The sequence below is a fragment of the Elaeis guineensis genome, chromosome 2 (assembly GCF_000442705.2).
Source record: "Elaeis guineensis isolate ETL-2024a chromosome 2, EG11, whole genome shotgun sequence".
NCBI lineage: Eukaryota > Viridiplantae > Streptophyta > Magnoliopsida > Arecales > Arecaceae > Elaeis > Elaeis guineensis.
In genome coordinates, this window is record NC_025994.2 from 124785418 (window position 1) to 124800908 (window position 15491).

Genomic DNA, 15491 nt, shown 5'->3' on the forward strand with positions numbered 1-15491 from the left:
TTGGGCACTCGAATCTTAATAGAGCAGCATCACTAAAAACCCATTTCCAGCAACAGCAAGAGGAAGAAAAATCAGTCACCCATATACAACATTGCAATTAATGCATCTACCTGTAAATTGTTTCCTGACACTTTCATTTGATCAAGGGGAATAACAAATTGCTTAAGCTTCCCTCCTAATGTTATTGAAGAAGAAGTAAAACGATAAATAAAGGAAATGTTTGAAAACATTAAAACAAACACAGAAAATTGCCTATTTACTCTTATTGAAGACCTGATTTAGTAATCAAATCATGTTCAAGGAGCAGCATGTTTATCTTCTTTAACCTTCATGTTACTTGGTTCATCAATTTCCATGGACTCTATACCCGAGGTCTGCTCATGAACAAGATTGTAAATCAAAATCACAAATGCATATATTGGTATGCAAATTTAGTAATATCCCTTCAATATTTCACCTTGGAGCATGATGGCATCTCCTCACCCATGACCTCTACACCTTTCACACATTCTGCAGCTAATTTGCGAGATTCCTGAAAAATCAAATCAAAGATGAAAATGAACAAGAACCGTACAGATTTTATAAATGAATCTGGAACAACACCCTGGGTGAAACTGAACAAGAACCGTACAGATTTTATAAATGAATCTGGAACAACACCATAGGTGCTGCAGATTAAGTACAATGACAAGGCAATAAAAACAACCATCATTCTAGGAACCACCTTTCTACCTGCCAGTACTTTCGCCAATGAGGATCATCTAATTCAAAATTTTGCCCACTTCTCAGTTCTTACGCTAGATTTATTTGTGTTGCTCAGGTGACCAGAGTCATTTTCAATGGAGATCCATGGTGATGGGACTTCATTAGACATCTAGAAAAATATAACTAGACATCTAGAAAAATATAACTATTGAAACTTTCCTTCCTTCCACTTTCTCCATTAATTAGAAATTATACAGCAACAACTTAGAAAGAAGTGAGAGCTGATCATCAACACATCTTCATTTTCAATATTCTAGGTTGAAGGAGACACCAGGCAACCAAATATAAGTGGGATGCTGCGAGGCCAAGAAACAGCCTAGGACGTTCTTAAGCTACGAGATAGACTTTCATATGACATGGACCAGCAAAAAAGATAGAGCAAGCTCAAAAGCACAGCCCATGACATAATCTGCCTGTGGTGAGAAGAAGGTATTGGTTGGTAAGGGCATTACTGAAATGCGAGATGTTCCAGTGCACCTCAATGTACCGACAAACATGAGTCTTCAAGCGGAACAAGACAAGTATAGGATGGTTGCCAGTATCACAGGATCTTAGCAAAGAAGGTGGAGAAAAAACACAAAATAGGCATTACTCTGAAAGTTCTTGAATATGCATGTGGAAGAACCAGCATTAAACATAATACACTACAAGTTGCACAAACATTTGCCATCATTGAACAGCCTACAGACTACAAGGTTAAGTGGAACGAGATAGTAGCTTTCTTTAGATATCTCTAGAAATTAGAGTGGTTGAACTTTTGGTAGTAGAAAAAAACTAAAAGCAGCTACTAACCCAATGGTTGCTGCACAGGATACTCTAACCATAAGTTTGATAAGCTTGAATGATTAAAAAAGACAGCGAAAACATCAAGGGGTCAATGCTTGCAACAAGCACGGTTTTACTTATTTAATTTGGAAAAAAAAAAAAGAAACTATAAACTTTAGGAAATGTTTGAGTAAAAACTTTGAATTCATATCAAAGAAAAGTCCACAAGGTCAAAACAGTGCTAACTATATGACAAGGTCCAACCAAGTGGGCTTCCTCAGTTTTGAGTCTTGTAACCATAAAACAATAGAAAACTAATTTATCATCTTTAATACCATCTTTAATATCAAAGTTAATTAGAGGACCCAACTTTTATAACAAAGGACCTAAATATCTCCAAATTTCATAGCATATAGGTTGCCCCTTCAACACATTGACCTAGGGCACATGTACTTTATGAAATTTCCCCCAATAAATCAAATTGCATTCATAAATTTTTAAACTTCAATAAGTTTTCTACTAGTTGCCAATGTCTAGAATTGTTCGATGTTCTGAAGAAATAAAATCATTAATCAACTTTCGAAACAAATATATCAGCTCTTTACATGAATGTATACATGGTTTAATCAGCTCCATGTTTATCTTGAAGGAATAAAATTGATCAAGTATTTATAAGGCATGCAAATTGTGTCTAGAGAAGCCCAGGTATCACCCTGTTAATTGGCTGTTGATAACTCGAAAAAAGGGTGATATATCACTGAAGAATCCAGCTCTGCAAAAATCATGCGGCAAGGTACCAAAAACATATCCAAGTATTTCAGCACAGGATAGATGCCATGAAACGTTTTCAAGAGAAACTAGTTTGCTTATAGAATAGAAGCAGCATAATGTTTTAAAGGATTCTCTTTGTGGCACATGAAAGAATCCAAAAAATACTTCAGTGGGTTGAGATATTAGTTTTTTAGGTCGATAAGGATCTTTTAAATACTGATATGAAGATAAGTTGCCATGTGCAATTGCATATCCTTCTGGGAAAAATAACTAATAGTTTGAATTTCTTCTAATATATAAGAAATGGAAATAAGTCCTTAGACTTCAACAGGCAGCAATCTACAAAACTGATAGAAATAATTTTATATTTTATTTGTATTAACAATTACTTCAGATATGTAGCAGAAAAATATCAGAACAAGCAGATACCTGATCTTTCACTCCATTTTCAACAAAATCCTTCTCAGCTCTTATGTTCTGGGTATTTTTTGCAGGAGGTCTGCTGAAAGCAGAAGGAATTTCAGAAAGAAGTATATAACTACTGAAAAGTAGCAATTTAACATGACAAGGAAGAAGGGTACCTTGATGTCTCATCTACAGGGGAAGGATCATCCATTTCACTATCAGAATCAGAATCATATCTTTCATTTTCATCCTGTTGATCTTCATCTTCCTGAATATCAAGCAAATAAATTAATTAATGTTGGTTTCAGTATGAAAGTTAATATAGCAACCAAGCCCATGATCACCCAATTCCCTCACTACAACCTACCTTAACAATATACAAATAGTAGGTGATATAGACTGTGGACTTGTGTATGGCTTGTTCATAGTTGATGCATATTGTGAATTTATTTACAAATAATATTATGTGCTGAACTATAGCAGCTATAAACATATGCACCCAAAAATTGTTTTTCATTGTTGCAGCTCATTTTAATTTGTTGAGCATTTTGTTCTTTTTTGACAAATACAAAAAAAAAAAAAGATTTATCACAAAAAAGATTCTACATATAAAATATAAACCAAAACATATTTGTATATGAAAATGATAAAGGGCTCATTGAAATAATTGATACAGTATAAGATGCCAGAACTATATTAAAATAAATTAAAAGAAAAAAATTTACAGCTTGTCGAAAAAAGACAATAATACCTCTGGAAACTCTGTATCAAGTGGCCGCTCCTGAAATTGGACACTTGGAGCATGTTGAAGTTTTGAAACATTATCTAGTATCCTTGTTCTTATATCATCCAATGACTGGCGTGAATTTTTGTTCTCCATATTACTTGCTGCAAAATGAAGGGTATAGTCTGGAGCAAAATAGCCTTGATATTCATTTGGAGGCACCTTGTCATCAATTTCTATACCAAGGGCAACTCCTGTCTGCTCGGAAGGTTAAAAAAGACAAATTAATTTAATAAGAATGAGATTATTAAAATAAGAAATCGACCAATCAATCAAGGTAGTCAGCATTGTAGTGGAGTCTAGTCAAAACAAAAGCCAAAAAATCTCTGCAAATGACCATCAGGAGTTTAAATTAAAAAAGAATACCTCATTTTGTTTGTGTTAAAAAAAAAAAATTAAAAAAAAGAGAAAGAATGTTCCCCTCCACATTAAATGATTAAACATACAATTAACAAGACTTGCATGGCTATCGGAAATAGAAAGTGGAAAGTACTAAGAAATATCTATTTATCCAATACTTATGAAGAAACACATGCCCCTTACAGCAACAGGAGTATTGAAACATTTTCAAGTCTAGCACTCTGATCCAGATTCAAAGATTTGATGCAAAAATTTAATCATCTCCTTATGCTAATCATAAGCTGAAACAGGGCATAAATCTGCAGCATGTTAGGTGTCGGGGGAAGTAAAGGAAGAGGAAAATTATTCATACCCTAAAGAATTTGTTAACTGATAAAAACATGATTCTTAAAACAACAAAGGGTAGTATATACCATAGCCCTGTATTACCTCATAGCACCAACAACGGGCAACGTTCCGAATTGTATATCCACCACCACCCACCAACAACAGTGGCACATTAAACGATCTCATGTATCTAACACACTCAGCATGACCTTTGACAGAAAGGTTGAAACAGCCCAATCGGTCTCCAGATAAGGAATCAGCACCACACTGAAGCACCACAGCACCAGGCCTAAAAACTTCCATTACTTTTGAAACGATTGGTTTGAATAGAGACTCATAGCTATCATCATCCATTCCAATATCTAAAGGGACATTTACAGCATAGTCTTTCCCTTTCCCAAATCCAGTGTCATGTATATCTCCTGTTCCAGGAAAATAATCTCCAAATTTATGAAAAGAAACTGTCATCACTCTATCAGTTGTGTAGAAGGCCTCCTCTACACCATCTCCATGGTGGATATCAATGTCCACATAAAGAACACGCTGCCAGAAGTATCAGTGAAACATATCATCAAACAAAGTGTATAAGCAAAGCAAGTGAAATGATAATATGATAATTAAAAAAAAATTAATATTAGATAATTGGTTGTGAATTTAAATGAATTTTGTCTGATTAAGAAAAAGAGTTTGCCATAGAGCTATTCAGTAATCAAAGTTTTCTCAAGCTATTCAGTAATCAAAGTATTCTCAACTTATTATCATGTCTGAATCACATAGGGTAGAGGGAATAGTCTTCATTACAATGTTGGTACAGGATTTTGTATTGATTCATTTTATTTCAAAGTTCAGAGACAATTGGTTTGTGATTTACTAAGATCTTGCACATTCAGTATTTAATAGCTTTAAGAATCTAGGAATCAATGATTCCTCTTAAGCACCAAATACCCATGCAAAGCAAATTTCTTCAATCCCTCTCAAGTGTATAAGGAATAAGTTTCAATAGCATTATAGCATTTAGAGTAGGATAAAACATATTCATTTTGAAAAACGTGCTTAATTTACATGATGACAAGGAACTCTTTCAAGAACTTCACCTGATTACAAAACATTATGATCAATCAATATCCAAAAAAAACAAACTATAAGTAAAGAAAAGGTAAACAGACTAAAGCCGCCAATTTTATGCTTCTTGTGGCACTCTAGGTTGGGAGCAAGCAATCATATGCAAAAATTAGATCATCATGTAACAAAAAAGTAAATAAATAAATACTACATTAAGGAATCGTTTGGTTTGCGGGAAGAATTTTTCCTTACTAAAATTTTTTTCAGAAAGCTAATTCTTTGGAATATGATGCTTGGAAAAATGGTTTTGGTATGCTTGGTTAACCATGGAAAAGTGGTACATTCCAAAGTGCCTTATATTTGGTTGAGCATCTATTTTTCTGAAAAAAACTATATAAAATATCTATTATATTTTTAATAAAAGAAAAGACCTTACCCCATTCTATTCAGAGGTTTAAAGGTATTTTTGGAAAAAATCTCAATTCCCAGCCCATGGAAAGCCAAAAAGCCATATCCTATATGGGTTTTTCTTTCCCATGAAACATGGGAATTTTATTCTCCTGGGAATGGCAATTTCCAATCTCTCTCCTTAAAAACTCCAACCAAACTAAAAGGGTTTCTTCATTTTCTTGTTGACCATACTTCTCCCTTCTCTTCCCGTGAACCAAACAATTCCTAAGTGAAATAACACAAGATGAAGCTTAAGAAACTTTCAAGAACTTTGGTCAAAGTTTTCTTTTTCGTCCTTTTCCTTTCGTTCTAGTGTTTCCTCAAGTCACAGTTCATAAGGGAAAAAATACTGCATCCAAAACAGAGGCAAGGAATTTCTAGAGAATTCTGATAATTTGTACAGAGAGATACAATTTGTACCTCTCTCCTATGAGGTGATTTCCTCCAGAATAAATTCGCTGAAAAAGATGGAAAGGGAAAAGAAACCGATACCGTTTATCTCCACCGAAAGAAACCACGAACACAAGAAAAACAAAAGAAGACGCGACATCAGAACCTTTTTACCCCGTGGAAAAGACATTCATGTTATCATTAGTCGCAAAATAATACAAAGAAAAATCCTAATAAATCCATGAAAACGAGCACGGGACGAAAGTAAGAAATTTTCATTCACTGAAACAAATAATTTTCCCCTTGTTTTGGACTATGAATAGTTTTTCTCCGTTATAACAAGATTCAAGAAAAGAAGAAGAAAAGGCAAAAGACTAGGCTATACAATCAATCCATCCATCGAAATAGGCGAAATAATAATAATCAAAAAAAAAAAAAGATCGATGAAAGCTAGAGAGGGGGCAATGATCGCTTCGACTGGATGGATGGATGGAAGAGAGATTGCTCACCTCGTGCATCTTGAGGAGCTCGAGGATTGCAAGAACGATGTCGTTGACGTAGCAGAAGCCGGAGGCCTCGCAGCGCTTGGCGTGGTGGAGGCCGCCGGCCCAGTTGATGGCAATGTCGTGGTGCTGGTGGTTCAGCTTGACGGCGGCGCCGACGGAGGCGCCGGCGTAGGTCTGGCAGAAGGTGAAGAGGCCGTCGAAGACGGGGGAGTCATCGACGACGTTGAAGCGGCGGAGGGCGCGGAGCTGGTCGTGCTGGGTCTCGGGCGTGACGGCACGGAGGAAGGCGACGTAGTCGTCGGCGTGGAAGCGGCAGAGGTCGCGGTCGCGGGCGGGAACAGGGCGGATGACCTGCATGCGGTCGAGGAGGCCGTAGTGGTAGAGGAGGGCGTGGGTCATCCGAATCCGGTGGGGCTTCATCGGGTGCCCCTGCCCGTAGTAATAGTTCCCCACCTCCGGCTCATAGAAGTAGCACACCCGCCGCTTCGTCCCATCCGTCCCGGTAACCGACGCCAAAGAGTTACCTCTGGTTTCCATACGCCTCTCTCTCTCTCTCTCTCTCTCTCTCTCTCGTTTTCACGAGGATACGGAGGTCGAAGGAGACGAGTGACGAGCAAGAAAGGAAAGGGGAAGAAACAAACGAGAAGAGGCGGGGGAAGAGGAAGGGGAGGGACTTTCGTATATTTATATTACTGTGTATATGAAATTACAAATAAGGGCTGGGATTGACGCAGATTTAGCGAGCATGCGCATGGATGAGCCGATGGTTACGAACAACAGAACCGGGGGCGCACTGGTACGATGACGAAGAACCACATTCGGATGACACGTGGCAATACTTCCATTGTTAATGTACACTGGCCTATTTTTTATCAAAATAACATGTGAAGTCTATCGGACACGGCCGTTGGATACCGAAACGAGGGCCGAGCCCGAAAACGAAGATCCAGACGGCAAGCAACGGGAATCCGAATCAGGGGGCGGCCCGCCACCCCCCCACACACCCACCCCGCCCCACACCTTTTTTTCTCTCCGGAAGAGTAAAGAGGGGGGCCAGTATATTTTATATAAAGTGAATTATAAAAATTCTTCTCAGATTAGAAATGAATTATATTTATATTTAATAATTTAAAAAATTATATTTATCTTTTTATAATTTATTTTTATCTAATATTTTAATCTATAACTAAAAAATATTAGTCAAACTATTAACTTTAAATATGACTCAAATATCATATCAAAAAAATTTAAAAATGATCAAAATAAACTTAAATAATGTAATAAAAAAAATTTGATTTTCCATATAAGATAAATAGTTTCACTAATACTATTTAACTTAATTAGATGCAAGTATAAATTTTTTAAACTACCAAATGTAACTGTAATAAATATCTTTAAAAAAATTTCTACAATTTATTATTTTATATTATATCACTTAGTTGTAAAATTGAAAATATCTCCATTCGGATGTGGAATTACAAAATTGAAAAGATCTCCGACGGGATGTTGAATTACAAAATTTACCGTCTACAAGTTTTCAAATTGACGTTTGTGGTGGATGGAAGTCCATGGATGATCTGTTTCACTCATCATCAAGCTGCGATATAAGAAAGTGACCGTAGCAGCGGTTTCTTATTCCGAATGAAATGGTCCGCAAGAAAGCGAGCATACAACTTTATCTCCTAAGGCTATATCTATTTTCTACCTTGCAACGGAATTTCTAAATGGGACCCCTCTTCATCCTCTTCCGTTTCAGTTAGGAGTGCTTGACGTAGATTTTCATACATCTTTGGCAGGAGATAGATTCTTAAAGCTTATGGAGGTAGAGTTGTTCATGCTTGGGCTTTAAGGATTTCAACTTGTTCTGTACCTGAGGGAGATCTCCAGGCAGCTTGATATGGGTATGTACTGCTTTTTATAAATATAAAGCAAACACAAGTATGGTTGGAAAGGGTCTCTAATACAATTATTAGTTGGGTTAATTATTGCAACTCTACAAACTCCAAGCAGCATCCTCTATTAAGAGATACTGGTGGTGGAAGAAAGTCCTGCCAATTGTCCAAGCTTCACACATTTTTAGGGAGGGGAATCTGTGCATTGGTTGGGCAATGAAGGATTAAAAGACAATTAGGAGTTAGAGGGCGATCTCCTACCCTACACTCTGGCATTCTTGGTGCTTGTTGAAACTTATTTATTACTCAAAAAACCACTAGGTCTTGACAAGCTTCCAAATTTTATATAGACAGATGTACTGCCTTTGTGACGGAATATTCAGGGAATTGAGTCTAGAAGATATTTGTCCATCAGATCTACGGAATATTTTATATTTTGATCATTTAGACTGTTCTAGCATTAAAATAATATGACCATCCGCTTGTACCAAAAAACACAGATGCAAACAAACGTGAGCACCATTCTCATTTTATGCATAGATAGCAGTACTCATTCAATTCCTCCAGTCCCAAGAAGAAAGAAAGACATCTCCCAGTGCAACCATCTGTATGACATCTCGATACTGGCAGTACAACACCACACAATGTTGGGTAACTAATAATTTATCAAATTATCAGCATAAGAAGTATGAAATTAGCAGGGGAATGCAGAATGTGTGCTGGAAATTTCTGCCTGACAGTGCTTGTGGATGTGATCTGGATGATCAAGTGTCCTATGATTTCACTGGTTCAGCATCTCCTTCATTGCAAATCCAAAATAGTTATCAAAATGATTAGGAGGCTCGTAGATGAAGCAAGAGATGACATCCCTGAGTGTCACGACACCAACTAATTCATGATCATCTCCCTCGACTACATAAATCCGATGGACAGATTTCAATGCCAGGCTATCGATCACACTTCCAAGGCAGGCATCAGGTAAACATGTTGTTGGTGATGCCATTGTATAGCCTATGGTCTTCATGAAATCCATAACAGTTAGCTGCCTGCATTAAGTAACAAAATGATAAGACAACAAACAAAATTAAATAAAATTTCCATCGGTGAAACAATAAGTGAAAAACAACATGATGTCCATACAATATCAAAAAATCACACCAGCACAACTAAAACTCCTGCTTAAAGAAATAAGAGAAGGGCAAACTGCTGCATATGGAAGCATTTAGAAGGCTTCTAATGCGGATTTTATAACAATGACGATCTTGAAATGCTTGTTTTGTCTTTCTGGAAGTATAGGCAACCATCATTTGATATTTAACTCAGTTGCAAAGATTTAATACCTGAAATCAGAAAACAGGTCAGGCTTGAGCAACAAGAATTTGATGTCACGTATGCTCAAGCTACCAACAATTTTGCGTCCAGGTCCCTCTACAACAGGAAGGCCACCAATCTTGTTGTCCTTCATACGCTTGAATGCTTCTAGGATCAATTCATCACTATTGATGCTAATAACCTGACAATGAATAACAGAGTGTACCATTTCTTCATCTTCTTGAAAAGTGCATTGACAGGACAAGCGTCGACGGCTACATACCTCCAACCTTTTTTCAAGTACTTCACCACTTTGCATGAGAAAAGAGATGATTTTCTATGATATGCAAAAGCAGAGGATCTCTTCTACACGGTATTGCATTACAAAATGCAGAACTCAATTATGGAAAAAAATATTAGTTCAGCAACCTTGCAATTTCAGCTGCATGTACTAACTGGTATCTCATGCATTAATATCAACCAGATCCAAATTTCATGATATTTCTTATGTTTGTGCTTGCCTGTTTGCAAATGTAATACACAATTCATCCATCAGGTGATGCTTTCCTCTCAAAGGTGCAAAACAATAAGCAATGGTTACCTTCTAATTTTCAGATATTCGAGGAGTATGAAATGAATACAGCCACTAAGACTTGTATTATAACCAGCAGAACTAATAAATAGGTGGTATACATGAAAGAAAATACCAATGAATCTTCGCTTGTTCTTACAGCCCTCTAGTTTGAGTGACTTCATGGAAATTCCCAAAACTAACCTGAGGCATTAGAACAAGCAACAACTAGCCCTCAGTGTACCATAGCTTAATTTATCTTTTATTCCTGGATATGCCTAGAATGAGCCAGATCTTTGTTTTGGCTTAAATCTTTCTCATGATAAGTATAATATGGCACTTTCTTTCATTGTTCTAAGAGTTTTAATTTGTGAATTACATTCTGATGGAAGGAAAAGCTACTATCAACCATGTCTAGAATTTTTCTCAAGCATCTTTGCACAATTTTGGTTTACAATCTTGTCATGCTTCTGAATGCAGACTAAGGCAAATAATAACCAAGAAGATGCAGAACTGTCCACTAAAATCAGTGCATTCTTCTTTTAGATTTCTCATATTTTGGATGCTTTTCAAGTATGGTGGTCATTTAACATGCTACTCACAATATTGTAATGGTGATCGTAAAACAACGGTCTTCGAATGCTTGGGGATATTAAGTACAATAATCTGCTGGCAAACACCTATATTATATCCAACTCACCCACTTATCCCCTACTTTTTAGAAGTAAACATCTGATGTATTATATCTATGCATTTCACATTTACCAGCTGAGTTAATGTGGATACAATGCAGCAAATCAAAATTATATGCCATTACGAAATATTAAAGGTCTCCATATCAGGAATTTTCTTCTAGCAATTGCCTTGACTCCTTTTAAAATCTAAAGAATTAAGAACAAATAAGCTAACAATTCTACATGTTATATTAGAACTTGAAGATAACAATGTTGATCAGTATATGTGAAATGATTGATAGAACAGAAAATATTTGCGAAGAAAAATGAAGTAACCTCATTATGCAACATAAAAGGAAGTCCAAGATCTGAAAGTGTGCGTGCAGCAATGCAATCAAACCAGTCCCTTCCCTTGCATTGCCTGAGACCTTGTACTACTGCTGTTTGGGTGATAAAATTCTTAATAAAAGGCTTGCCGGTTTCAATCACAGGTACATTTCTCAATCTATACTTTGAAAGCAAGAGCAATACAGTAAGCATTGAACTGTCTAGCCCAACAGGGAGGAAGGGTGCCCAACGATATGACTGCACAATCGACTTAACCTAAAACAAGATGTCAATAGTGATTATAAGAATATGAAAGCATTATCACAGCAACATCAATGAAATAAAGTTAAATTAGTCATGGGATTATTGATAATTACTCCAGTAAAATCCACAATGTCAAGAACCTTTTAAGATTCAATTATCATGTGTAACAAGAATATTTTCCCACTAATAAATATACATAAATTTATCGAGTTATCAATCAGCTAAGGAATGATTTTTTTTCAAGATTAACAAAGAGAAATTGTCCCTGATATTTCTGAGCACAAGAAAAAGAGGCTAACTTTGATATAAGAAAAGGTAACCCCTTGTGGATGAATAAAAAGAATATCAATTTTAATAACAATGGAAAAGGTTCGAGTTTTCTTTTTTCCTTTTTTTTTTCTTGGGCAACTTTTGCGAGATATATTCATCATAAAGCACAGAAACAACACATAACATCTTAAGTGCTTACTGTTGTTGATTTAAAGGGTTCTTCTTGAAGGAGGACTTTGTAGAAATCTTCTCCCAATTTATCGGCAGCAGTGGGAGCATCCTTCCATATACCTTTCTCTGCAGCCATTCCACCAGCCACTGCTGCCCCAACAGCAGCAAAAGCCAGCCCAGCAACTGCCACTGGACCAGTTGCACCCAAGGCTGCTGCTCCAAGAGCACCAACAGCACCTGCTCCCACTCCTGCAGCTGTTGCTGATCCCGCCGATAGAGCAGCAGCAGCAAGTTCCGCATTCTCTAACACCCAGAGAATGATTGCAGCATAATCAATTACTCCCAAATACCTTTCCCTCCAATTTATACTATCCCCTGCCTCTGAGTTTCTTACTGGAGCAGCCAATATGTTGTGTTCCGATAGAATTCGAACAGCATCAATAACAGTCGTGTCACCTTGAATCTCAATTACTGTGTAAGAAGTGAAGAAAGATAAATATAAGGCAAAATTTTTAACTTCAAAAGGTCAAATGTTACAATGGAACAATCTTCACTACAAGGTAACCATTAGAGACATGAACACTCGCACACCACATACCGACACACAAAACATGCCTAAAGGCACATGCAATTGTGCATGTACACATATGCATGCACAATGGCAAACAAGGTCACATGGGCACGCACATTCACCTGCTCAATGGTCAGCACTACTACAGGCAACACGAATCATGACAAATGTGCCAGTAATGAACAGACCAATGGGGAAAGAAAGAATCCCAGTGGCTAATATGTGAGAGTCTAGAAAGCATGAATAGCAATGCACAGTGAATGATAACCTTTGCCTCCTGGAACTTCAGGGAATGATGAAACCGGAATTTGTGCAAAAGCAGCTGTCAAAGATTCCTGTAAAGAGTATGGTAACTTCTTTTTTGACTGGATGGTCTCAAAATACGCATCACAGTTTGGTATTCTTGATGTCATTTCAGCTTGTGCCATTTCAAAAAAATGGTAAGGCAGACAGAGATGTAGCTGCAAAAGGGCACATTCCCATTGTTCGTGAGAAAACGTAGGATAATGTGACAGTGAAAATATGATCAAACATAAGAATGCGGAATCACACTCTGGAAGACAGAACAAGAATATAGATTGCATATACATGAATTTTGTGTTCTTTTCTCCATCTAACTAGGTATGCATTGAAGCAGACAAAAGAAAAAGAAAAAAAAAATAGATAAACTGTGAAGAATCACCAATACCAGTGCATGCAATATGGTTATACTTAGTTCCAGATTCCTAAAATTCGGTGCTCTCCGCTACACGAACCACATGATGCCAATGTAAACATCCTTCCACTATTTTAAAGAACAGACCATCAAGACAGACATCATCAGGCAAAAGTTTAAAAGAATAGTATATCAAATTCAGAAGATGCCAACGACACAGATAGTCAAACATTCAATAGAACTGACCGTCGCCTATAATCAACAAAATGAATCTATCCTTAAAACTCTAGACCGAGCATAAAAAGTTCACTTAGACCTGTCTTGTAGCATTGCCTCATTGCTCATAACAACATCACAGGATTATTATGTTATGGAATAATCAACTGCTGTTCTGCCGTTTCGGGACAAGAAGTACAGAAACTAATCGATCAATAAAGCAAAAAACCGGACCTCCTGAAGCATTGGCGAACCCTAGAAAACAGAAGTTGAAGAAATTAGCAATAAGGCATTACATCGAACATGTAACTCTCATAATTCGAATAGACTCCAAAAAATGCTTCTGATCATTAAGTTCGCCGCCAATTGCGATGGCACATGAGTGTTTCGTCTCCAGAGTTCAATTCTAGGGTTTTCTGGGAAAACTAAAATTAAATTACTCCAAGATTTCTGACCAAACTATACTAATTATACAACCAAAACCGCGAATTTGATGAAGAGGAAAGGATATAGACTCACAACTTATTGGCTCGCAAGCTCAAACGACATTTTAAAAATTCTTACCAAAATAAATTGGAAAAAGAAAAAAAATCATGATCATACCAATTTAAGCAGAGAATTTCTCGATGTTTTAGGATTTTTTTTCGATCTTCTTCTTGGATCTACGGTTTGATAATTCTGGCATGAGTTCTTGGGGGAGGAGGTCCTTGCGTTTCGCTAGCTTGGCAGCTTTTTGCCTTGCCACGCGTACTACTCGAAGCCACGCGTCTGCGCTGAGAGATGATATTGCGGGAGAGGGAGGGACGACCACATACTCTACACGTGCAGCGCAGGTGATGGTCCCGACTCGCGAGATGAGAGAGAAGCGGACGGTGTATCTGGCGATTCACGGGCCACAGCCGAGCGGGAAGCCTTCTTGGACGGGTTCGGGCCGAAGGCTTCAAGCCTAGTTGGCTGGGACGGGCTTGAAAAATAGGCCCGTTCGGTGAAAAGGGCCAGGTTATAGCTTGATTAAATCTTCAAAAAAAATTTTACATGAAGTCTTCAGTGACTATTACTCATATGCATGCATGTATGTGTATATAAATAGATAGATATATAGATAGATAACTGTATCTAGATCTACATATGTATATGCTCCAAATTTCTTTCTTTTTCTAAACTCTTTTCCCCATATTTCCTCGAACCCTCCCTACCTACACTAGTTGTCACTAGCCTCTATTTAGTCGAAGCAATTGCCATGCCTGCGTGCCTCTACCCTGCCATGCTCCAAAACAGGAAAGCATAGGGCAAGGTTTCATGAAGTTGACTAGAATAATTGTTTTGTTAAATTATATTTTGATACGACAATTGTCTAGGAGGAGCAGCTAATTGTTTGACTTTTATGAGATACTAGAAAATAACCCGCGCTATGGAACGGGATGAAATTGAACAACAAGGATTAAATCAAATAAAGTATTTATTTGTGTACATAAATCCTAAAAATAATGCCAAAGTAATTAAACAGTAATGATGATGACTATACTTGCTCAACTCAACAGCTATGATGAATATTGAGCCAAAGAGTTGACAAAAAAAAAAATGGGCCGGACCATAGGCGATGCACAATGAGTCACCGAGTGATCATCACTTGCGCTAGGCCATACCCGAAGATCAAGAACATCCCTGAACATCAAAGTAGGTCAAAGGAGAGGGCCCAGTGGGTTGAGTGGGTACCTCTTCCAAGTGCGCTTGGTCCGAAGTGATTAATTAAGTTGGGCGGTCAATTAATTGCATCATCCAAGGCTGTTGTGCCTTGAGCCGCATGATGGTGAGGTGGGGGAGTGGGGGTGTGTGGAGGACCTAAGACGTCGACATATTGAGTTGAGGCTTGCTCTATAGCGGTTTGTCTTGAAATAACTCAATTTCCACCTGGAATAAGGTTTAGATTGACCCTGTCCAATGCTGAGGAGACTCGATATAGAATGAGTCCTGTTGCGGCCAA

The 15491-nt window shown here is 37.4% G+C and overlaps 2 protein-coding genes across 3 annotated transcripts; both read right to left on the bottom strand.

The window, feature by feature from the left end:
• Positions 1 to 62: 62 nt before the first annotated feature.
• Positions 63 to 7252, bottom strand: LOC105054960 (histone deacetylase 1). Of its 2 annotated transcripts, none has more exons than XM_073250950.1 (7): positions 6589 to 7252; positions 4280 to 4720; positions 3458 to 3688; positions 2883 to 2974; positions 2731 to 2800; positions 458 to 532; positions 63 to 374 (listed from the first exon to the last, which is right to left on the bottom strand). In XM_073250950.1, the coding sequence occupies exons 1-7, from the start codon at positions 7120 to 7122 to the stop codon at positions 297 to 299; spliced, it is 1521 nt and encodes a 506-aa protein (XP_073107051.1). In that variant the 5' UTR covers positions 7123 to 7252; the 3' UTR covers positions 63 to 296. The 2 variants fall into 2 exon arrangements, with proteins under 2 accessions (XP_073107051.1, XP_073107050.1); XM_073250949.1 differs by having other exon boundaries at positions 2731 to 2803.
• A 1726-nt stretch (positions 7253 to 8978) lies between these two features.
• LOC105054802 (SNF1-related protein kinase regulatory subunit gamma-1-like) lies at positions 8979 to 14269 on the bottom strand. The gene is made up of 6 exons (XM_010936433.4): positions 14111 to 14269; positions 12905 to 13097; positions 12094 to 12536; positions 11370 to 11636; positions 9818 to 9990; positions 8979 to 9523 (listed from the first exon to the last, which is right to left on the bottom strand). The coding sequence occupies exons 2-6, from the start codon at positions 13062 to 13064 to the stop codon at positions 9259 to 9261; spliced, it is 1308 nt and encodes a 435-aa protein (XP_010934735.1). The 5' UTR covers positions 13065 to 13097; positions 14111 to 14269; the 3' UTR covers positions 8979 to 9258.
• Between the last annotated feature and the right edge of the window lie 1222 nt (positions 14270 to 15491).

Coding starts and splice junctions, on each gene's coding strand:
- LOC105054802 (XM_010936433.4), bottom strand. CDS start 13,064: ATGGCACAAGCTGAAATGACATCAAGAATACCAAACTGTGATGCGTAT. Junction 12,537..12,904: donor TGAAGTTCCAGGAGGCAAAG/GTTATCATTCAC, acceptor CTTCTTACACAG/TAATTGAGATTCAAGGTGAC. Junction 11,637..12,093: donor AACCCTTTAAATCAACAACA/GTAAGCACTTAA, acceptor ATCTTGTTTTAG/GTTAAGTCGATTGTGCAGTC.
- LOC105054960 (XM_073250949.1), bottom strand. CDS start 7,122: ATGGAAACCAGAGGTAACTCTTTGGCGTCGGTTACCGGGACGGATGGG. Junction 3,689..4,279: donor CCCGTTGTTGGTGCTATGAG/GTAATACAGGGC, acceptor CCTTCCGAGCAG/ACAGGAGTTGCCCTTGGTAT. Junction 533..2,730: donor AAAATGGAGTGAAAGATCAG/GTATCTGCTTGT, acceptor TTGATTTTTCAG/GAATCTCGCAAATTAGCTGC.